The following is a 24544-nucleotide window of genomic DNA, read 5'->3' on the forward strand; positions in this document are numbered from 1 at the left end:
GTTATTCATAGTTGAAAGCATGTACTAAATACTAAATTTAATATAAAAATTTTCGGGAAAGAAAAAACAATGCAATTTATTGTTAAGTCCTTCCAATTTTCTGGGACTAACCAAATCTACTATTTAAAGTTTGCACATAACACTTAAATCTTGAAAAATAATGCTAGAACTTCTAAACAAATATAAGGAATTATCATCAACACTACTGTATACTGTTTGGAATTGGGTAGTAAATTCTCACAGGGAAACCTCTTCTAAGAATGCTGACAAGCTCATCTACTCCCTGAAAAGCCATACATGACTGGATTCAAAAATTATAATGGGGGGATGTGCAGATCATGACTTAAATGTAAAATTATTTTGGACACATTAATAAACTTAATAAATAATAAAAAACAAATGTTTATTGAGCTCCCACAATAATCATACGCTAAATGTCACACAAATAATTTTAATTTGTGCCTTCTTGCTCTCCAGATTGCTTTTCTATAGGACACTGTGCCAAAATTTAAAATCTATCATTAAGGGACTGGCACTGAGAGAATATCAATACTGTACTTCAAATGATTTAGAACAAATGAAATTTCGGCAAAAGTGAAATCAGATGTGTTCTTAGCCTCAAAAAAAAAATTGTGTATCAGTTGATCAATTATAATTGCACAAGTCAATTTAGAGAATTCCTGTCATTGAGAAACAGAAAATCTATAATTACCACCTATAATGTATATAATTATTTGGGCAAACTCCTCTGCCTTGTATTCAAGCCTTTTGCAACGTGACTCTTACCAACCTTTTCAGCCTTACTAAATAACCTTTCCCTAAAATATCAGAGTCCAAACAAAATAGAAACAACTTATGTCATTTCCTGATATCAAAAACAGGGAGGCAGAATAGCAAATACTCTGAAGTCAGCCTACCTGTGTTAAATCTAGGCTTGCCTTTTACTAACTGCATAACTACGTAAGCAAGTTAATCTCTCTGTGTCTCAGCTTCTTCATCTGTAAAATGAAGATAATAACAATGGTATTTGCCTCAAAGGATTATTGTGGTAATTCAATTAAATGAGGCAATACTGAGGGCTTAGAATGATGCTTTGCATGTGGTCAGCACTCAATACATTATCAATACATAATTATGACTATATATGATACATATGTATCCATACAAAATATTCAGTCAGCAATGCTTACTATGTTCGTGTATTCCCATTTCTTTATCTTGGCTCATCCTCTCTGAAATATTTTTCTCTAGTCTTTACAGAAAACCCACACACACTTCGAGGGCCAACTTAAGGATAATTCCTTCCATTAAAGCCTTTCCTCTAGTGACATGGAACCATCAGTTCAACAAGATCTCTGGCACTCACTAGCCATTTGACCTTGGAAAAGGTCCTTTGCTTTTCTGGGGGTTGATTTCTTCAAAGTGTGGAAAATAACAGAGATAAATAATTGGAGATGATAATTCTTATCTCCTAGTGTTGTTTTAAAGATGAAATGAGATAATGGATGTGTACCTGAGTCAAACATTGTACTAAAGCCATGTTTCTTTCTTTATGACCAATCTCAGCTTACACATGAGCTCTCATGGCAGAACGAAATGTTAACTTTCAAATGGAATAATTTAGTCTTTTCTAGTTTAAAGATTCTTTGGGTATAATTTGGTCTTGCCTATACAAATAGTCAATTCAAAGTTCCCTATAAAGAGCAGTTTCTCCTGTTTTCCAAGATGCTCCCCCTGCCCTGCCTTCCCAAGACGGGGTCTGGATGTAGAAGGAAATTCACATAACTCATGGCATCAGGGAAAGTGTTGCAGGGAACATCTATTGATTTAGGTGTTTTGTGTTACTTGTGTTTGGCCTTTGGCCCCTGTTCTTGAGACATCTACTGGGAAGTATTCTTGGTCTATTTTTTTCAGCAAGGCCAATGCATGGTAATTGCTCAGATGACCTGTCTCCTCTGCCAACTAAGTGACCACCACCACCACCCAGCAGTGCAGATCCCTTGAGGTCTGCTGCCACTCCCATTTGACCCTAGGTTTGAGTGGTCTCCCATGCAGCCCTCCAACATGGGTTCACTTTGGTGACCCTTCTGGCAAACTCACCAAATATCTTCTGAATTCACTACAGAGGAGGAAAGAACTTCAGATTCCTTCCATGTCAGAAACAGATTAAGGAAGGATCAACAGTACTATCTCGGGCCTACTGTCTACTTACATAGGTCAACCCACCATTTCTACTCAGTAGCCTTAGGCCCATGTCACTCTAGGAGGCTATATTTTCTCAGAGTTCCAAACAGGAGGTATAGGTGGGGATACGATAGGGGTGGAGCAGTGTCCTCACCCTAATCTCAACCCCCTCTATAATCAGCAATGTTCTATGTCCCCTTCCTGTTTGCCATATCCTCCATCATCTTCACCATGGCATAAAATAAAATTATATAATCCGGATCTACCAAGCTTGTCTCTTGATATGTAAAAAGGATATTTTCAGAATTTAACAAAGTCTTCTTCAGCAAAGCCTGGCTTTCAGAACTGTTGTCTCATTGTGGGGTCTCAAAAATATTCAGAAATCAGGAGCTATATATAAACTCTTTATTTTGGAGTTTCATCATAAAATCTTAATCCTTTTTTAGCTGAATAGAAAGAAGGTCATACATAAAGAAGTGTAATATGAAAAAGAAAACACTTTAATATATTGCAGGAACACCACTTCTTTTATAGTGGATATTGTGGTGTTCCATGTAGACATCCTCTTCAGGGCTGACAGCCCATCCCCCAACTGGTAGGAATTTGAGGATTTAAGTGGGCCTGCATGGCTCTGCCTCTCACTGCACATTGCTCTGGGCCACAGGGACCTGTCCTACTCAAAGTTGTTGCCTCTCAAGGGATAGCCCTTGGCCAATGACTGCATTATGCAGAGATACAAAGGCCTGTTCCCTTGTCTCAGTGTGGGATGACTCTGAAGGGCTCTTCCAGCTCCACAGTTTCCCAAAACTCAGGGGAGCCTTGGATGAAACTGTGCTGTGGGTCAGCTTCTCCCCTTGCCCAATTCTGCCTTCCACACTTGCCCAGTAAACCTTCTGCCAACAACTGTCCCAACCCTCCCTCTCAGAATCTGCTTCCAGGAAACCCAACCTATGACTCCTTTGAATTTGTAAATCTAGCACAGAGCAGGCTTTGCACAGAACCCCGCAGCTAGCTATGAATCCCCATAACACGTTTCCTGTTCCTTTTTTTCTTTCTTTCTTTTTTATTTTTTATTTTTATTGTTTTTTTTAGACAGAGTCTCACTCTATCACCCAGGCTGGAGTGCAGTGGAGTGATCTTAGCTCACTGCAACCTCTGTCTCCCAGGTTCAAGCGATTCTCCTGCCTCAGCCTCCTCAGTAGCTGGGATTACAGGCATGTGAGACTACGCCCAGCTAATCTTTGTATTTTAGTAGAAACAGGGTTTCACCATGTTGGCCAGGCTTGTCTTGAACTCTTGACCTCACATGATCCACCCACCTTGGCCTCCCAAATTGCTGGGATTACATGTGTGAGCCACCATGCCCGGTCCCATAACACATTTCTTAAGCCTCCCATATGAAGCTTGTCTTTCCTTATATTACAGTTATTTATATATTTATTTTATCCCTCCAACTAGAATATAAACTTCTTGAGGACAGGTACTGTGTTTTATGCATCTCTGTGAACCTTGAGACTTCAAACAGCAAGTCCTATTGTATTCACACGGTCACTACTTTTTAGAGAAGGAGACGTGGGGTTGCTGTTTGCCTGGGATGGAGGTGGGGGTGAGGGATGTCACCAGAGACAGGGAAAAAAATGTACCATATTGTTTGGCTTCTAAGCTGAAAGATTACTTATTTTTTAAGGCAAGTTTGCATAGCTGTACAACCAAGACCTGGAAGTAGAATTAGCTGAATCAGCATCCTCTGACCTCAGACTAAAGAGTTGATAGGAGACAATGTCTCTGTTCTACCCTTAGTTCCAGCTCTTCACATTGGGGAAAACTTGTCAGAGAAATGTGGGGTCCTGCTGATTAATGGAGTATGGATGGGAAGTCTGACAATCTCTCAGGAGTATGACTAACCTGAGGGACTTAGATACAACAGAGTCCTGACTAGAGCCCCTGTCCAGGTGACAGACTTCAAGGACATCAGCAACTGGTCCCAGAACAGGCTTGACCAGATAAAATGAAGATCACTGGTCCCTTCCATTGCCACCATCAGTGGCCAATCACACATGAAAAAGATCAGCCACTCCCACCCATTCCCCCAAGGACTGACCAATCACATAAGACACACACACACACACACACACACACACACACACGACTGTAACTAATCCAACAAACCTGAACTGACCTGGGAAATCACTAGATTGGAATGAATTTACCTGATTGTATGTAAACTAAATCCACCAGGATTCAGCTCACAGCTATAAAGTAAAGCCAGTTCTAGAAATAAAATTTCATTTTTTTTGAGTACTAAAAATCTGGGCACCATTAAAATAGGAATTAAGTTATATGCCCATTACAACTCTATAGGAAAAAAATTCATTAAGGTCATCGTTCAAGTCAGAAACTAGCCCCTGTGCCCAATGACTATTTAAAAACATTCAGAGTTCCCTAGAGGTGTTGACTGCAACATCAAAAAGGCCAAATTAATATTTGTCAAGGTGGAAATCAATTATACTTTTTTTTCTAATTTTGTACCTCGTCAAAGTGAAATCCTGAGGTCTGGATTTTTAAAAATATCTTTTAATGCGTTTCATAATGCTTTTCTGATTATCATAAATGCAAGCAATCTCACAAATTGTAGCTTTCAGTCTACCTTCAAAGATTATTAATTTTAAATATTCTTTAAACATTTTATACATAGTGGAGCTTATTAACAGATTAGGAACAATTTTCTATTAATCTTAAAAATATACACATCAAGGGTAAGTGATTTTATAAAAGTACAAGATTTTCTTGTCCATAATTCACACCCCTCAGGACCTTTGGATTCTTTCTAATTTTTCATCTCTATGAATACAACTACAATGAAAATACTTTGAATAAATCATCACCCAGATTTTTAAAATAATTTAACAGCTTCATTGGTACAGAAATCTGCACATATTTAGCATATATAATTTGATGAGCACATTATCCACTCCACATTTTAAATCACATTCTTAGAAGTGGAATACAAACATTCATAAGATTCTTACAGTTATTTAGTCCTTCAACAAATATATACAAAAATTTTATTCCAGAATCTAAGAATGTTGTAGAGATCAAGAGAGCTGATCCCTTCCCCCAGGGATTACATTTCACTGTGGAAACAAACATTAAATCATTAACTATACAAGTAAGTGTTCTATAATACTTGCAGGGAGTGCTAAAAGAACTACACAGTGAGAAAGAGTGTGGGAGAGCGGTGCCTCCCCTGGTGGAGGTGGATGGCAGGGACAAGAAGCAGGGAGGCTTTCCCTAAGTAAGGATCGTTTGTCCTATAATCTGAAGGCACTGGGGGCCAGGATGAAGGACAGCCAGAGGACAGCCTTGGAAGGACCTGAAGGAACAAGTATCTGAGGAACTTTGTCACATGTGTTTGGAGTGAAGACAGCAAGCAGAAGAGGGTCCTTTGAGCTGTCTGATGAGGGAGGCAGGGCCAGTGTTCCACAGGGTCTTTATCACAGTCTCACAGGGCTGAATGCATGGTTTTTAGCAACCACTGATTTTACTACTTTTCATTTTATTTTTAAAAATTTCTAGTGAGTTTGAAACTTAAAAATGTTTTAGCCATTCATATTTCTTCTTTTATGAACTTGTCATATCCTTCATAATTTTTTTTTAACGCTCCCTCAACCCAGCTTTTGAGAAGGCCAATCTAGTTACTTTATCTTGGTTTTAAATGATAAAACAATACATGAATACTGAAAAAAATCTCAAATAGTAAAAAAGTATATCAAAAATTTTTAATTTTTAATTTTTGTGGGTACAGAGTAGGTGTGTGTATTTATGGGGTACGTGAGATATTTGATACAGCGCATGCAATGCGTAATAATGACATCATGCTAAATGGGGTATCTATGCCCTTAAGCATTTATCCTTTGTGTTATAGACAATCCATTTAGACTCTCTTAGTTATTTTTAATTGTACAATTAAATTATTATCAACTACAGTCACCCTGTTGTGCCATCAAATACTAGGTTTTACTCATTCTTTCTATTTTTTGTACCTGTTAACCATCCTCACTTTCCCCCCTTATCCCCCTACTACCCTTCCCAGCCTCTGGTAACCATCCCTCTACTCTCTACCTCCATGAGTTCAATTGTTTTAATTTTTACATCCCACAAATAAGTAAAAACATGTGAAATTTGTCTTTCTGTGCCTGGCTTATTTCACTTAACATAATGACCTCCGGTTCTTTCCATATTGTTGCAAATGACAGGATCTCATTCTTTTTTATGGCTGAATAGTATTCCTTTGTGTATATGTACCACATTTTCTTTACCCATTCATCTGTTAATGGACACTTAGGTCGCTTGCAAATCTTGGTTATTGCGAATAGTCCTGCAATAAACATGGGAGTGCAGATACTTCTTTGATATACTGATTTCCTTTATTTGGAGTATATATGCAGCAGTGTGATTGCTGAATGATATAACTCTGTGTTTAGTTTTTTGAGGAACCTCCAAAATATTCTTTGTAGTGGTTGTACTAATCTACATTCCCACCAACAGTGTATGTGAGTTCCCTTTTCTCCACATCCTCACCATCATTTGTTATTGCCTGTCTTTTGGATAAAAGCCATTTTAACTGGGATCAGATGATATTTTATTGTAGTTTTGAGTTGCATTTCCCTGATGATCAATGATGTTGGGCACATTTTCATATACCTGTTTGCCATCTGTAGTCTTCTTTAGAGAAATGTCTACTCAGATCTTTTGCCCATTTTTTAATCAGATTTTTAGATGTTTTCCTATTGACTTGTTTGAGCTCCTTATATATTCTGGTTATGAAACTCTCATCAGATCGGTAGTTTTCTTTTTTTTTTTTTTTTTTTGAGACAGAGTCTTGCTCTGTCGCCCAGGCTGGAGTTCAGTGGTGTGATCTCGGCTCACTGCAAGCTCTGCCTCCCGGGTTCACGCCATTCTCCTGCCTCAGCCTCCCGAGTAGCTGGAACTACAGGCACCTGCCACTACGCCCAGCTAATTTTTTATATTTTTAGTAGAGACGGGGCTTCACCCTGTTAGCCAGGATGGTCTCGATCTCCTGACCTCATGATCCGCCCGCCTCAGCCTCCCAAAGTGCTGGGATTACAGGCGTGAGCCACTGCACCCGGCCAGGTAGTTTTTTTTTTTTTTCTTTTCTTTTTTTTTTTTTTTTGAGACAAAGTCTCACTCTGTTGCCCAGGCTGGAGTGCAGTGGTGCCATCTCGGCTCACTGCAACCTCTGCCTCCTGGGTTCAAGCGATTCTCCTGCCTCGGCCTCCCAAGTAGCTGGGATTACAGGCATGCACCACTGCACAGATGGGTGGTTTCCTCCCATTCTGTGGGTTGTCTCTTCAATTTGTTGATTGTTTCCTTTACTATACAGAAGCTTAACTTTATGTTATCTCATTTGTCCATTTTTTCTTTGATTGCCTGAGCTTGTGGGTTATTACTCAAGAAATCTATGCCCAGACCAGTGTCCTAGAGGGTTTCCCCAATGTTTTCTTGCAGTAGTTTCATAAGTTGAGGTCTTAGATTTACATATTTAATCCATTTTGATTTGATTTTTGCATAGGGTGAGAGTTAGGCGCCTAGTTTCATTCTTTCACTTATGGATATCCAGTTTTCCCAGCACCATTTATTGAAGAGACTATTCTTTCTCCAATATACGTTCTTGTCACCTTTGTCAAAAAAAAAGTTCACTGTAGACATATGGATTTATTTCTGGGTTCTCTTTTCTGTTCCATTGGTCTATGTGTCTGTTTTTATGCCATTCCCATGCTGTGTTCATTACTATAGCTCTGCAGTATAATTTGAAGTCAAGTAATGTGATTCCTCCAGTTTTGCTTTTTTTGCTCAAGTTATCTGGTTATTCTGGGTCTTTTGTGTTGCCACATAAATTTTAGAATTATTTTTCTTATTTCTGTGAAGAACATAATTGGTATTTTAATAAAGGTTGCATTGAATCTGTAGATCATTTTAGATAGTATGGACATTTTAACAATATTGATCCAATTCATGAACGTGGAATGACTTTTTTTATCATGAAGGCATGTTTTTATCATGAAGGCATGCTGAACTTTATCAAATGCTTTTTCATCATCAATTGAAATGATTACATGGTTTTTGTCCTTCATTCTGTTGATATGATGTATTACATAGATTGATTTGCATATGTTGAACGATCCCTGCATCCCTGGGATAAGTCCCAGGGATGATCATGATGAATGATCTTTTTAATGCATTGTTGAGTTATGTTTGCTTACATTTTGTTGAGGATTTTTGCATCAATATTCGTGAGAGATATTGACCTGAAGTTTTCTTTTTTTGATGTGTCTTTGTCTGGTGTTGGTATCAGGGTAATACTGACTTCTTAGAACAAGTTTGGAAGTATTTCCTCCTCCTCTATTTTTCAGAATAATTTGAGTAGAATGGGTATTAGTTCTTCTTTAAATGTTTGGTAGAATTCAGCATGGTAGAAGCCATCAGATCAGGGCTTATCTTTGCTGGGGGACTTTTTATTACAGTTTTGATCTCATTACTTGTTATTGGTCTGTTCAGGTTTTGGATCTCTTCATGATCCAGTTAGGGTAGGTGGTATGTGTCTAGGAATTTGTCTATTTCTGCTAGGTTTTCCAATTTATTGGCATATAGTTGCTCATGGTAACCAGTAATGATCCTTTGAATTTCTGTGGTATCAATCATAATTTCTCACTTTTCATCTCTGATTCTGTTTATTTGGATCTTCTCTCTTTTTTTCTTAGTCTAGGTAAAGGTTTGTCATTTTTGTTTATCTTTTCAAAAAACCAACTTTTTGTTTCATTTATATTTTCTATTTTTTTCATTTCAATTTCATTTATTTGTGCTCTAATATGTATTATTTATTTTCATCTACCAATTTTGAGTTTGGTTTGCTCTTCCTTTTCTAGTTCTTTAAGATGTACCATTAGGCTATTTGTTTGGAGTTTTTTTTTCTTTTTTGATGTAGGCACATGTAGCTATAAATTTCCCTCTTAGTACTGCTTTTGCTGCATCCCATAAGTTTTGGTATGTTATGTTTCTATTATCATGTGTTTCAAGAAATTTTTCAATTTCCTTCTTAATTTCTTTATTGATGCATTTTCATTCAGGAGCATTTTGTTTAATTTACCTGTGTTGTATAGTTTGCAAAATTCTTCTTGTTGTTGATTTCTTCTTTTATTCTGGAAAACGCTTGATATTATTTCAGCTTTTTTGAACATTTTAAGACTTGTTTTATGACCTAACATATGGTCTGTCCTTCAGAATGATCCATGTGCTGAGGAGAAAAATGTGTATTCTGCAGCTCTTGGACAAAATGTTCTGTAAATATCTATAAGGTCTATTTGTTCCATGGTGCAAATTAAGTCCAATATTTCTTTGTTAATATTTTTGCCTGGAAGATCTGTCCAATGCCAAAAGTGGGGTGTTGAAGTCTCAGTTATTATTGCATTGAGGTTTCTCTCTCTTTGGCACTAATAATATTTGTTTTATCTGGATGCTCCAGTGTTGGGTGCATATACATTTAAAACTGTCATACCATCTTGCTGAATTGACTCCTTTATCATTATATAATGACCTTCTTTGTCTCTTCTTACAGTTTTTGTCTTGAAATGTATTTTGTCTGATGTAAGTATAGCTACTCTTGCTCTTTCTTGGTTTGCACTGGCATGGAATGTCCTTTTCCATCTCTTTATTGTCAGTCTATATGTATCTTTATAGGTGAAGTGTTTTTCTTGGAGACAACAGATCATTGGGTCTTGTTTTTTTATCATTAATTCAGCCACTCCTTCTTTTGATTGGAAAGTTTAGTCCATTTATATTCAATGTTATTATTGATAAGTAAGGACTTACTGCTACTATTTTGTTATTTGCTTTCTGGTTGTTTTGTGGTCTTCTCTTTCTTCTTTCTTTCCAGCCCTTTCAATGAAGGTGATTTTCACTGGCAGTATGATTTAATTTCTTGCTTTTAATTTTTTGTGTATCTATTGTATTTTTTAATTTAAGGTTACCATGAGGCTGGTAAATACTATCTTATAACCCATCATTTAAAATTGATGACACTTAACACTAATTGCATAAATGAGGAAATAAGCAAAAAGAAGACTGATAAAAAATGATACACTTTGACTTTACCCCCCCGCTATTTAACTTTTTGTTGTTTCTTTATGTCTTATTGTATGTACTGTCTATGTCTTGAAAAGTTGTTGAAGTAATTACAACTACGACAAATGTAGTTTGTCATTTTGCATTTCTACTTAGGAGTAGTTTACACACCACAATTACAGCGTTTTTTAAATCTTTTATTTTAGGTTTGGGAGTACATGTGAAGGTTTGTTACGTAGGTAAACACATGTCACAGGGTTTTGTTATACCTATTATTTCATCATGAAGATATTAAGCCCAGTACCTAATAGTTATTTTTTCTGCTCCTCTCCCTCCTCCCATCCTCCCACCTCAAGTAGATCTCAGTGTCTGTTGTTCCTTCTTTGTATTTGTAGGTTCTTATCATTTAGCCTCCACTTGTAAGTGATAACATGTAGTGTTTGGTTTTCTGTTCCTGTGTTAGTTTGCTAAGGATAATAACCTCCAACTCTATCCATGTTCCACAAAAGACATGATCTCAGTCTTTTTTATGGCTGCATAGTATTCCATGGTGTATATGTATTACATTTTCTTTATCCAATGTGGCATTGATGAGCATTTAGGTTGATTCCATGCCTTTGCTATTGTGAATAGTGCTGCAATGAACATTCACGTTCATGTGTCTTTATAGTAAAATGATTTATATTCCTCTGGGTATATACTCAATAATGAGACTGCTGGGCCAAATGGCAGTTCCTCTTTTAGCTCTTTGAGGAATTGCCATACAGTGTTATAATAGTCTATGGTTTTCCATGTACCCACTATTACCAGTAAGTCTATGTCCTGAAAATTTGTTGAAATTATCATGTTTGATAGGTTCATCTTTTAGTCTTTCTATTCAAAATATGAGTAGTTTACCCACCAAATTACAGTGTCATAGTATTCTATGTTTTTGTGTGTACCTACTATTACCAGGGAGTTTTATATCTTCTGATGATTTCTTATTGCTCATTAACATCCTTTTCTTTCAGATTGAAAAACTCCCTTTAGCATTTCTTCTAGGACAGGTCTGATGTTGATGAAATCCCTCAGCTTTTGTTTGTCTGGGAAAGTCTTCATTTCTCCTTCATGTTTAAAGGATGTTTTCGCAGATATACTATTCTTGGGTAAAAGTTATTTTCCTTCAGCACTTTAAATATGTCATGCCACTCTCTCCTAGTCTGTAAGGTTTCCACTGAAAAGTCTGCTGCCAGACTTTTGCCTTTTGTCTCCTCTGACTGCATATTTTCAAATAGCCTGTCTTCAGGCTCACTAATTCTTTCTTCTGCTTGATCAATTCTGCTATTAACAGACTCTAATGCATTCCTCAGTATGTCACTTGCATTTTTTACTCTAGAATTTCTGCTTGATTGGTGCTTCATTGTAAGTTGTTTCTTTTCTGCTTTTAGGGTCCTTTCTTTATCTGTGATCTTTGGAAGTTTGATTATTAAATGCCTTGAGGTAGCCTTCTTTGGGTTAAATCTGCTCAGCATTCTACAACTTTCTCGTACTTGAATATTGATATCTTTCTCTTGGTTTGGGAAGTTCTCTGATATTACCACTTTGAATAAACTTTCTACCCCTATTTCTTTCTCTACCTCCTCTTTAAGGCCAGTAACACTTAGACTTGCCCTTTTGAGGTTATTTCTTAGTAGGTGTGCCTCATTCTTTTTTATTCTTTTTTCTTTTGCGTCCTCTGACTGTGTATTCTTGAATAGTCTGTCTTCAAGCTGACTAATTCTTTCTTCTCAAGCAATTCAGGAGAATCGCTTGAGCCCAGGAGTTCAAGACCAGCCTGGGCAACACAGCAAGACCCTGTCCCAAAAAGAAATAAAAAATAAAAAATAGTGTGAAAAGCCTTAGAAATCTGCCTGGTGTTCTATTCTATTGTGATTAAGCTGTATTCAAACCATAAGACAAAGTTCTGCCCGCTCTTTCCTCCTTTTTCCACAGGCAGGAAAGCCTCTCCCTATGGCCACCACTACCACCAGTCCCCAGGGAGTTCTGCCACACCACCACTCATGTTCACTTAAGGCCCAAGGGCTCTTCAAGCCAGCTTGTAATGAATGCTGCCAGGCCTGGGACTCACCCTTCAGGGCAGAGGTCTCCCCTCTGGCCCAGGGCAAGTTCAAGAATGCCTAGGCCTGGACTTGGGACCCCAAAAGCCTCCTTGGTGTCTACTCCACTGTGGCCAAGCTGGTACCTGAAGCCAGCATATCTGAGTCTCACCCAACGCCCACAGCATACCACCTCTGTATTGCTGTTATTTACTCAAGGCCCAAGGGCTCTTTAGTCAGCAGGTGATGAATCCTGCCAGGACTGGGTCCTTCCCTTCAAGATAGCAGTTTCTCTTCTGAGCCAGGGTTTGTCTAGAAATGTCATCGGGGAACTAGAGCCTGAACTTGGGGCCTCACAACTCTGCCCAGTGCCCTATTCTGCTGTGGTTGAGCTGGTATCCAAGATGCAGGACAAAGTTCTCTTTACTCTTCACTCTCCTCTCCTTAAGCAGAAGGAAGCAGTCACTTTCATTGTTCTGAACTGCGCTGCTTGAGGTTGTGGGAGGGGTGGAACAAATACTCTCCAAGCCACCCTGTCTGCTGTCTCACTAGGTCACTCACTACCCCAGTCCACTGGCTCTGAGACCAGCACAGCATCAGGACTTGCCTAAGAATTGCAGTCCTTATATCCTAGACTGCCTTCCAAGTTCACTTAGTATCCCAGAGCACTTTAGCCCATGGTAGCAAGCTTGCCGAGAAACTCAAGTTCCTACCACTGGAATGGGCACTTCCCCTCTGGCTAGGGCTGGTCTAAATGTTCCCTCTGTGAGCGGGTGCTGGCTGAGTTCAGCACAGTTTTGCTTTCCACTGTCACAGGGCAGCACTACGTTCAATGCAAATTCCCCCAGTTGCTGTGGTCTCCCTTCCCCAAGTGCACAGATTCTCTCTCTGCACCACACAGCTGCTTTGTGGTGGGGAGGACTGGTGAGGGGTGGTGTCAGCAATCCATGACTGTTTTTCCTACCCTTTTTTGTGCCTCTTTCTGCAATATGAATTTTAAAGTAGGTACTGTGATCACTCACTTGATTTTTGGTTCTTATGACGGTGCTTTTTTGTGTGCAGATAGTTGTTAAAATGTGGTGTTCCTGCACGGGGGTGAGAGGGATGATCAGTGGAGCCTTCTATTCATCTGCCATCTTGCTCCATCCTCAGTAAAAAATTTAAAAGCTAAAATGCCCTGACTTTATTCCCCTTCACAAATCCCATTCCCCAGAGGAAAGTAACCACTCTTAAGGGGCTGAGGTACATCCTCCCAGGTGTTTTCTTAACTCACAAAGGCATTCATATGTGGGTTCTTTCTCTTACTTTTTTTCATACTTACCTCTCTATCCTCATCTCCTGCTCTCCCCTCTCTCTGTTTCAGTGACCAAGGCCTCCCTGCTGTTTATTGCACATACCAGGCCGGCCCCTCCCTTAGGGCATATAAAATTATGAGTCTTTCCCCCCATCTGCCTGGCTCCCTCACCTCTTTCACATCTTTATTCAAATGTCACTTTCTCATTGAGGCCTACCCTGCCCACTGGGTTTGAATTGCAGCTTGCCATCTAGTGCTGGCACATCCAACTTCCTTACCATGCTTTATTTATTTTCATAGTCTTTATTATTTTCTAATATATTATATTCTTTATTTAACATGATTTTGGCTTTTTTTCTGAAAACCCCAATTACATTGTAAACTCCATGATGGCAGAAATTTTCATGTTTTCAGACTATTTTGTCCACTGAGGTGTCCTAAGTGCCTGGAACAATGCCTGACATTTAGTAGGTGCTTGATAAATATCTGCTGAAAGAATTAACAAATACAGTGGTGGTTTGTTTTCATGTTTTAATTTTATTAATAATGTTTTGTTTTAAAACCTACTGATAATTTCTTTGGGGAATCCTTTCATTATTTTGAAGATTCAAAAGTTGTGTCTTATCCTGAGAAAATAAGGATAGCCACAATCATGGCAAAAACTCACTTTGCTGAGCATTTACTATGTGCCAGGCATGGTGCTAAATTCTTGTACTTGCATTACCTCATTGAATCCTCACAGCAACCCTCTGAGATGATCTATTATTATGCCCAGTCTACAGATAAGTAATTGAAACTTAGATTAAGTAATGACCCAAAGTCATATAGTTACATAGTCACAAAGCTAACAAGTGTGGGAGATGGAATTTGGATCCAGAAATAAACATAAATACCTAAATTATACTAGGGAGCAATGACTAACTTAAAAACTGTTTTTTAAGAGTCCAGACAGAGAGCCAGAGAAAAGATGATAAGATGGTTACTGATTTCACAGCTGCATGGGAACAGCAGGCAGGTACCAATTTAGGCCCCACTCTGATGAGGTGGGGGATAGGGGTGGCAATCAGGGCTGTGTACACAGCCTCCTGTGTGAGAGTGACTATCTGAGTTGCATGCAGTACCTTGAGTCAGCAGACTCAAGTTTCCATGGGAACATACTATAAGACAAGCTACCTTGTCCACCATCCTGAGTGAAAATGACAGTGTTTTTGGAGACATTTTCATAAATTCTTATGGAAGACACAACTACCATCAGTGGGCAATGGCATTCTAGAATAAGGATGCTCATGGAGTCAGGTTTAAATCCCAAATTTGCACTTATGAGTTGAGTGACTCTAGGCAGGTTTTTACATTCTCTGGGCTTCGTCTGTGAAGTGATGCAATAACACATACATCACAAGGTGATATTCATATCAATGGCATACAGTACATGGTAAGTGCATTATCACAGCTATTGGTACATAGCATGATAGTGGCTTTCTCATAGCTATTGACGATAATAAATTATGATGAAATTCAACAAAAATGTTAAGAGCAATTAATCTGGTCCAGTGATGCTCAACTTTAACATGCATACAAACCACCTGAAGAGCATGTTAAAACTATTTCCTGGATCTCATATTTAGAGATTTGATTCAGTAGGTCAAGATGGGTCCATTAATTTGCATTTCTGTCTAGCTTATGGGTGGTGCCGATCCCTCTCATTTTATGGATAAAATCTTGAAAAATAAACACTTACCCCAAGTTGCACAGCAAGCTATTGTCAAGGCCTTGATAACAATGCAGGTTTCCTGGCTCCATGTCCAGAGCCCTTTTTGCTGTATGCCACTGCTTCCTAATTCTAATTCTGGCCTTGAGAATCTAAGTTCAGTAAACAAACTTTAAAATATTATTCTTACCTTACCAAATTCACTGTTGTAAATAAAATGAATATGAAAGTTATAGTGTAAAATTCATAATGGCTGAGTTCTCCACATCCAATCACAATGCCAAAGAAAGCATATATTAAATGTTCGTATACAGATGAAAAAATTCTTAAGAACCTAGGATGAATGAAATAGAAATGACATTTTACGCAATCATCTTAAAAATATATTTTCCTTTTCACATAAAAGCATGTATCTTATATCTACCATGCTGTCTTAGCAGAGGCCGTTGCCTTCATCTCTGTTATAGTCAATATTTAAAAGAATTTTGTTGGATCTAAAAGCACCCAGTTCCATATTTTTCATTACCTTCATCACACCAATACCCATGGGCTGCTTCTCACAGTAGAATAATAAGAGCAAAGCAGAAAAATGAGGACCTCCCCCAGCTGATGATTTATCAATTTCTCTGGGATTCAGTGGGAGCATGTCAACTGTTGGGCCTGCTACTGCTAAACCCGGAGTTGTAGTTGCTACTAGGAGGTACCTCGGTAACTTTGACTTTGCAATAGCTAACAGGATCATCTCAATGCTCTCTGCACAACCTCTCCCTCTGTGACTCACATGTACTCTTCTATTTACTTTGAAACTGTCTCCTGTCTGCTTTCCTGTCTACTGAATTCCTAAAAGTCTTGTAAGGCTAACTCTAATCCCATGTTGTCCATGAAAGCATCTTAAGCACCCTAGGTGGAGGTGGTCCTGCTCTGAATTCCTACGGTGCTGACTGTCTGCACTAACGTAGTTTTTAAGCAGAAGAAAGCATTAGAATCACCCAGATTGAATTATAAAAATTGACAGAACCACCCCCAGAGATTCTTACTGAGTAGACCAGAGCAGGTGGGTTAGGGCAGGGGGCTGAGGCCTCAGTAGAGTACATGTTCTGTTCTGTATGGTTCCATGTGGTAGCACGCCTGGGTCAGACCAAAGTGTGACTTCCACAAGCAGATCTCAAGGCCTGCCTCCTCTAGATTCTCCCTCTTGAGACTTTCCCTTTCAGCTGACTGGGTAAGTGCATCTGCCCCACAAACCATTTTCCTTACAGGTGAATCTCAAAATTTATGCTCGGAAAGAAGCATAAGGAAGCCTCGTTTTCACTGCAGACATAAACCATGTTCTTTGATACACACAGCATTACCCCAATCAAGGAGATAGTCTGGTTCTCCAAGTGATTTCTATCTCTTAATTCAATTGATTCTGAACCCCTACTGGGGAAGAGTTTGAGTGGGGGGACCTCAAATCCCAGTGCATAGTTTTCAAAAAATTCAGAAGTCATGGAATAACTGACTGAGTTAAATACTTTTTTTTTTTTTTTTTTTTTTTGAGACAGAGTCTTGCTCTGTCGCCCAGGCTGGAGTGCAAGTGGTGCAATCTCAGCTCACTGCAAGCTCCACCTCCCAGGTTCACGCCATTCTCCTGCCTCAGACTCCCGAGTAGCTGGGACTACAGGCACCCGCCACCACACCTGGCTAATTTTTTGTATTTTTAGTAGAGACAGGTTTCACCATGTTAGCCAGGATGGTCTTGATCTCCTGACCTCGTGATCCGCCCGCTTTGGCCTCCCAAAGTGCTGGGATTACAGGCATGAGCCACCGCACCAGGCCTGAGTTAAATACTTTAAAAAAAATGTCATGTGGGCACAGTGGCTCATGCATGTAATCCCAACACTTTGGGAGGCTGAGGAGGACAGATTGCTTGAGCCCAGGAGTTCGAGACCAGCCTGGGAAACATGGTGAAACCCCATCTCTACAAAAAATACAAAAAATTAGCCGGGTATCCTGGTGCATGCCTGTAGTCCCAGCTACTTGAGAGGCTGAGGTGGGAGGATCACTTGAGCCTTGGTGGTGGAGGCCATAGTGAGCTTTGATAGTGCCATTGCCCCTCAGCCTGGAAGGCAAAGCAAGATCCTGTCTCAAAAGAAATTTTTTTTCAAATCTCTCCACAGGACCTAAAAAATGCATTATGTATATAGTAGAACTTGAATAAATACGTAATTATTCACACATATTGTTACTTTCTTATATAAACATGTCTGCCACTTAACAATGAGTACCTCTGAGAAGGGACTTATTTTCATAGCCCCAGACCTAAGATGCAACATCCAGACCACACCAGACATTAAGAAAGGATTGGTCAAATGAGTGAAAAAATAAACAATTGAGTGAACAGAAAGTAATTTATAATGATGTCAACAGACAGTAACACTGAGCTCAGGAAACCATCTAAATTGAGCATTACACCAAGTAGATGTTCTGTGAACTGGTTATTCCCAAGCTTCTGGATTTAAAAACACAGTAATGTTTCATTCACATACACACAAAACTGGAATAGTTTTAGGTGCCCATGTTTTTTGTTGTTGTTGTTGTTTGTTTGTTTGTTTCTATTTTTTGAGACAGAGTCTCGCTCTGTCACTCAGGCTGGAGTGCAATGGTGAGAACTCGGCTCACTGCAAGTTCCACCTCCCGGTTTCACGCCATTCTCCTGCCTCAGCCTCCCAAGTAGCTGGGACTACAGGAGCCTGCCACCATGCCTGGCTAATTTTTTCTGTATTTTTAGTAGAGATGGGGTTTCACCATGCTAGCCAGTATGGTCTCGATCTCCTGACCTCGTGATCCGCCTGCCTCGGCCTCCCAAAGTGCTGGGATTACAGGAGTGAGCCACTGTGCCTGGCTGCCCGTGTTTTTTCATTTTGCCAAGTAGAAAAGAAAATACCATCTTCTATCATTGGAATGTCATAAAAGAGAGGACATTATAAACAACAAAAAAGTAGAATGGACATAATTTCACAGTAATGCATAGTCCTTACATTAAATAAATTAATTTTCATGGGAAAACTCAGGATTATGGCTTATTTTTCTTTTTCTTTTTTTTTTTTTTTTTTTGGCTTATTTTTCTCATTTCAACATTTGTTTTCATCTGATGTGGGAATTTCTACATTAGATGATGACTTGGTATTTGATAATTCTGAACCAATTCTCTAATTTATCATAGTCTTTCAGAGAAAGACTAACTTATTTCTCTGCACAGACAGGCAAATGATTTTCCCTCTATCCAGAGATGTCCATATGGCATTTATTACCAGGAGTAAAGGGTAGGTAAGAGTTTTGTTGATGTTACATCTTTCTGCTACTCTTCTTTTCCAGCTCTTCCCACATTAATATACTGTTATTTAGGTATATTATGAAGGAAACAAAGAAAAAATGAATCTTTAAATCTCCATGGTTCAAAGTAAATTTTTGTCGGGTTACATACAAAAAACACCATGGTTTCTGAGCCACTGATACTTTATTAATAACAGGAGTATCAATTAATGCTGGTAACTGTTGGCACCTTAAATTCTTTTCCAATATAACTGATAGCAAAAATAAAATTTTCAAGATAAAGAAAGGTTATGGAAAAAGAGTTTTACTAGTGTCCATGAAGGCGAGACCCCTTATGCACTAAACTGCTATGAGATCCATCGAAGGGCACGATAGGAAACTTACTTAGTAATTACGAATTCGATCTTCGGTTTAAAAGTTAAAGAATCTAAATTCAGTCCTACAGCGGCTAAGGCAAGAGTGCCTGACATTCCTAAAAATTCCACTAGGGAGAAAAAAAAAAAAAAAACAAATGAATCAAATGCAATGTATTCATATCTGCATACTAAGATACTTTATCTTGAATAAAGAATTGGTGGGAATCTTAAGAGAAGTAGTAGTTCTTAGAAAGTTGCTTCAGGGGATTGACCTAATCCAGTAAACCCGGGGCTAGCAAACTTTTTCTATAAAGGGCCACACAGTAAATATTTAGTGTTTGTGATGCATACAGCCTCTGTTACAATGGCTCAACTCAGCTGTTGTAGTACAAAAGCAACCACAGATAATATGTAAACAGATGTGTCCAGTAAAACTTGGTTTATAGATACTGAAGTCCGAATTTCACATAATTTTCATATGCCACAAAATATTCTTCTTTTGTGCCATTTTTAAATGTAAAAACCATTTTTAGCTAACAGGCAGATTTGGCCCAAGAGTCGCAGTTTGCCAAGTCCTGCTGGAGACCATCACTGAGGATAGGGCTAATGGAAAATAAGTTCAACAGCCCTCAAGGTGTCCTTTAAGCATCTCAGAAATACTGCACTACATGTCCCGGGAGTTGTGCTTCTGATGACTCCAGTTCCTTACACCTGCTTTTCTTTTGCAGCTATAGACCTCCCTAATTAAACTTGTAATTTGTTGGGCTCTAAACAAATGTGTAAATGTATTAATAGTCTGAGGCAGGAAAACCAACCTGAAGGATATTTGAATACCATAAATACTCTGCAGTCTTAGGCTGCAGAGTCTTCAAATAGCACATTAAAACCGTCAGACAGAAAGGAAGACAAAGAACATGAAAGATAGGATTGGAAGAGCTTTGGGGCAAAGCAGAGCTGGTTGCTTTTGGAACGTGACCTCACCTTCCTCCATTAGTGGCCCTGTAACTATAAATAGGCACAAAATAGTTATGACTCATACAGTTGTGAAAATTAAATTAGAAAACATGAAAATGCTTGCCACACTTTTAAAGCAATGAATAAGTGATAATACTATCATGCTGTTAATTGTTTTTATCTACTTTATTGCTTAGTAAATTAATATTGTTTATTAATTTAAAGAGGAGTTTACTATTCTTTGTTTTATCTAATCCCTTAAGTTCACTTTAGACTTCTTTTTATCTACTTATTTAACTGAATTTACTTTAAATAACCAATGACAATAAAACCAGGAGTGCCGCAAACTGTGATGACAGGGAAACTATCTTTCAATTTCCAATTCTCTATAATTAGTATTTTATAAAGAAGGGACAGTGGAAGTGACAAGCCCCAGTTACAGGCAACAAGGGGATGCATTGTTTGTAGACTTTTAAAACAATTATAAAGATGACAAAAACTCCTACTTTTTATTATCTCCATCCCCCACAAAATTCTAAACACTGTCACTTGATAAAATATTCCTCCTTGCTAGGATGGAGGAATCCCTCTTGGAATGCCTCTAGCCTACACTTTTCTAAAACCCATGTTCTTTCATGAATTATACATCAGCACTAAAAGAGGTGACTCTCCCACCTCAATCAGATGCTTTTTGGACTTAAGCCAATTGATGGTATGTTTATTAGTCAGGGAAAAGAACAAAATTAAACAACATGAAAGAAATGTAACATTAGAGAATGTATAAGTGAGAATTTTATCTACATTTTCGCTTTCTGGCTATGGAACATCTCTTTATAACACTGCCTTTTTCTGACTTTGCTTTCAGGAACTTACTAAGTATGAGTAAAGGACTGCCTAAAGTTGTTTTTTAATTCTTGACAGAGGAAAGTGTAATAGAGGAGGGAGGTGTATTGGTTTCCTGGGACTGCCATAATTGAATAGCACAAACTGGGGGGCTTAAACCACAGAAATGCATTGTCTCACAGTTCCGGAGCTAGAAGTCTAAGATCAGCAGGGTTGGTTCCTTCTGAGGGCTGTGATGGAGATTCTGTCCCAGGCCTTTCTCCTAGCTTCTGGTAGTTTCAGGCATTCCTTGGCTTATAGCTGGTATTCTCCCTGTGTCTTCACATAATCTTCCCTCTATGTGTGTCTGTCGCTGTGTCCAAATTTCCCCTTTCTATAAGGATACAGTCATACTGGATTAGGACCCACCCTAAGGACGCATCTTAACTTGGTCGTCGACAAAGGTCCTCTTTCTAAATAAAGTCACCTTTACAGGTACCGGAATGTAGGACTTCAACGTCTTTTGGGGGGACACAATTCAACGTAAAACAGGAGGCTACCTAGCAAGCTTTCATTCTGAGCAGCGGCACAGCGCTGCCTTGAAGCTACAAAGAATTATTGGCTGAAATCAGTATATATAGCACACACAAGTGCTGACTCTGGGATGTATTTAAGCCTGAGTGGTTAATGCTAAATTCCTACCTTCTATCATTCATCCACACTCTGCAGTAAGTCTTACCTGAACAAATGCAACCAAAATACAGATATTTCCTCTCTGCTGGTGACAGCTACAATCTCAAAGGCATAATTTCTAGAGAAAATCATCATTCTCTTTAAGGCTGATTCTTAGAGACCTGGTACCTGCTCAGGAAAGTTAATTGTTAATTTTTTAGTAACTTTGTGAGCAGGTTGCTAACCAAAGCCATCCTTGAAATCAGCCACGGTAGATGTATTTATCCCATGAAAATTGACAAGCACTGCAAATCGGGGCTTTTTCTCTTCCCAGAGAGCCAATTTACCACCCCATCACTGCCTAACTCAGTCTCCCCATTTTACAGGTGAAGGAACTGAGGGTAGACCTTAAACTAGAACCAAGGTCCTGGCTCAGTTCTCTATGATCTCCACCTCCTAAAGTCTAAATCACAAGTGTCTCAATTGTTTAAGGATCTTTTACTCCACAGCTATGTGACTTATACTCCTTCACAGAAATCAGCTTCAAAGTCTTATGATGCCATTTAGTTAGCACAAAATAATCAGACTTCATAATGCTTAAATATATTTTTGGTAAACATTTGATTTGAATTGAATTGGGATTGAGCTGAATTGATCAGCTTTTTGGCTGCATACCCGAATGAGCATAAGGAATTCATACTGCTTAACCAAACAACCCTATTCCAACTTGAAAAGTTGTATGTCAGAAATGGGAGTCTTCCAATGTGGCAATAATGCTAAAAGACTCTAGGGAACCCCATCCTACCTACCTGCCCTCAATTCATACACATCTGGTTAGGATGATGCCACACATTGACTGGAAGCATCTCCATTTTTTTAGAAGGAAAAGGGAATAGGAACTCATATTTATTGACTGCCCTACCTTGAGCCCAGTGATGTGCTGGTAAATGTTTAAAGCCAGCTCTTTTCTGCAATTATACAGGCAGTAAGAGAAAAAAACTTTTTAAAACCTAGTTCAAGGTTGGAGCAGTAGAGGGAACCCTGAGTTGTAGTGTTGCAGCATCTTCCAATTTCTGTGGTGTAAAGACTCTCACTGTGGCCAATTTCAAGCTCTCAACATAATGTCACTTGAACAGAGTTTGAAAGACAGGAGGATAATCAGCTCTGGCAAGCCAGCAAGAGCTATCAGCACACCAGCAGGAGTGAGTCACATGACAGATTATCTCATTAATGCCTGCAATACCCTTAATACATTAGGTGATATAACACTTTTTTTTTTTTTTGAGACAGAGTCTCACTCTTGCCCAGGCTGAAGTGCAATGGCGTGATCTTGGCTCACTGCAACCTCCGCCTCCCGGGTACAAGGGATTCTTGTGCCTTAGCCTCCCCAGTGGCTGGAATTACAGGCGTGCACCAGCACACCTGGCTAATTTTTTGAACTTTTAGTAGAGACAGGGTTTCACTATATTGGCCAGGCTGGTCTCAAACTCCTGGCCTCAAGTGATCCGCCTGCCTCAGCCTCCCAAAGTGCTGGGATTACAGGCGTGAGTCACTGCGCCCAGCCTATCATACCACTTTTAAAGATAAGGAAAGTGAACCGTAGAGAGGTTAAGTAATTTTCCAGGGTCACCAAGCTAATAAATTGCAGAGCTGAAATTTGAACTCAAGTCTGCCTAACTCCAAAGCTCTTCGAGGACTAGTAGCAGTTTATTCAACCAACATGTGTTAAATTACTATCAGGCATATGGCAAGCTCCAAACATAGAAAAGAGAACAAATAAAAAGATGACTAAGAGCCTCCACCTCAAGGAACTCAGTCTAGTAGAAAAATAGACTAAATTTTTTTCTTCAAACATTTAAGGCATCTATAAAAAGCAGCACAGGAGAGGGGAAAAATGAAGAAATTTGAAGGAAATGAGCCTTCAGTGAATGCTTTCTATAATTTTACTGATTCAGGGCAGTGAGAAACACTCAGGTGGCAATTAATCTGCAGAAGAAGCAGCGCTTTTAGGTAACTGGAGGTGAAAGAGAAGTAATTAACCTCTTGATACCTGAGGTCTTTCAAGAACTGAAGTTGCTTCACTGTGTGAGATGAGAGCAAAAGTGGAATTTGACAGTTTGGCCACAGTTACTATGTCTCTTAGGGACCGAGCACCTCAGTCAGGCCAGTAAACACTTAAATCTCCATTTCATTGGACTAAACTAGCTGAAGGTCAGCCAGTGCTGAGCACTCTTACTCCTGTGATTATTTCACTCTCCTGCTTCTCTTTCAACAATAAATATACCTCTCCTTTCCTGACTCTTAGCCTAAATAAGGGCTGCCATTTCTATAGTCTTCTCAATTTGGTATCCATTGAATTAAAGGCTGCTGATCTAGAAAAGCCTCAGGAGCATCTCTCCTAGACTTCTCAGTTTGCAGATGGTTTGTTCTCAGGGTTAGAGCAGAAATGAGCTCAGTGTTGATTCCTCTGCCTGGGGAATGCCAGCGACTATATACAAAGTCAAATGAAGAATCCAAAAAGAATAAGAGAGTAACCACAGAGAACAGTGCAAGGAAATTGGACATGGAGTTGAAATAAAAAGCTTATTAAGAAAGACCAGGAAAGAGCTAGAGATAAGTAAGATGACAGGACACACAGTGGGGCCACAAAAAGGAGGAGAAGCAACTGGATTCAAGATCAGGAAAAAATAAAGCTTACTTTAAGGACAGTAATTTTTGTATTTATTTCTGCCTTACCAATATAGAAAGTCATGTACACCATTGAAAAGCAGAGAATGATATTAGTCAGCATATTGCTAAAAACGTCAGCCAATATACACTGAATGATTTTTGCACACCAATATCCAAATATTATGCTTCCCAAAATGTCCAAGCTGAGTTCAATGCCTACATGTAAATCTAAAAAAAAGAAAGAAAGAAAAAATAAGAAATAAAAACTTGAGCTATAACTTTTGTCTCTTTCACTGATGGCACTTGGGTCTTTGCACTTTGGTTTGCTTGTGAGATTTTGAGTGGGGACCTT

At 38.9% G+C, this 24544-nt stretch overlaps 1 protein-coding gene and 1 long non-coding RNA gene across 6 annotated transcripts in view; one reads left to right on the top strand and one right to left on the bottom strand.

Annotated features, from left to right (window-relative positions):
- LOC134734566 (uncharacterized) overlaps positions 1-24544 on the top strand; it is a 129815-nt gene that overhangs the window by 62157 nt on the left and 43114 nt on the right. The gene's annotated exons all lie outside the window — the stretch shown is intronic.
- SLC9C2 (solute carrier family 9 member C2 (putative)) overlaps positions 1-24544 on the bottom strand; it is a 103692-nt gene that overhangs the window by 57003 nt on the left and 22145 nt on the right. The window contains exons 7-9 of the mRNA XM_063627325.1: positions 24259-24420; positions 19103-19202; positions 15594-15737 (exon numbers count right to left, since the gene is read on the bottom strand). Coding sequence (XP_063483395.1) covers positions 15594-15737; positions 19103-19202; positions 24259-24420 — 406 coding nt within the window. The remainder of the gene's footprint in view (positions 1-15593; positions 15738-19102; positions 19203-24258; positions 24421-24544) is intronic.

The sequence above is a fragment of the Symphalangus syndactylus genome, chromosome 12, assembly GCF_028878055.3.
Source record: "Symphalangus syndactylus isolate Jambi chromosome 12, NHGRI_mSymSyn1-v2.1_pri, whole genome shotgun sequence".
NCBI lineage: Eukaryota > Metazoa > Chordata > Mammalia > Primates > Hylobatidae > Symphalangus > Symphalangus syndactylus.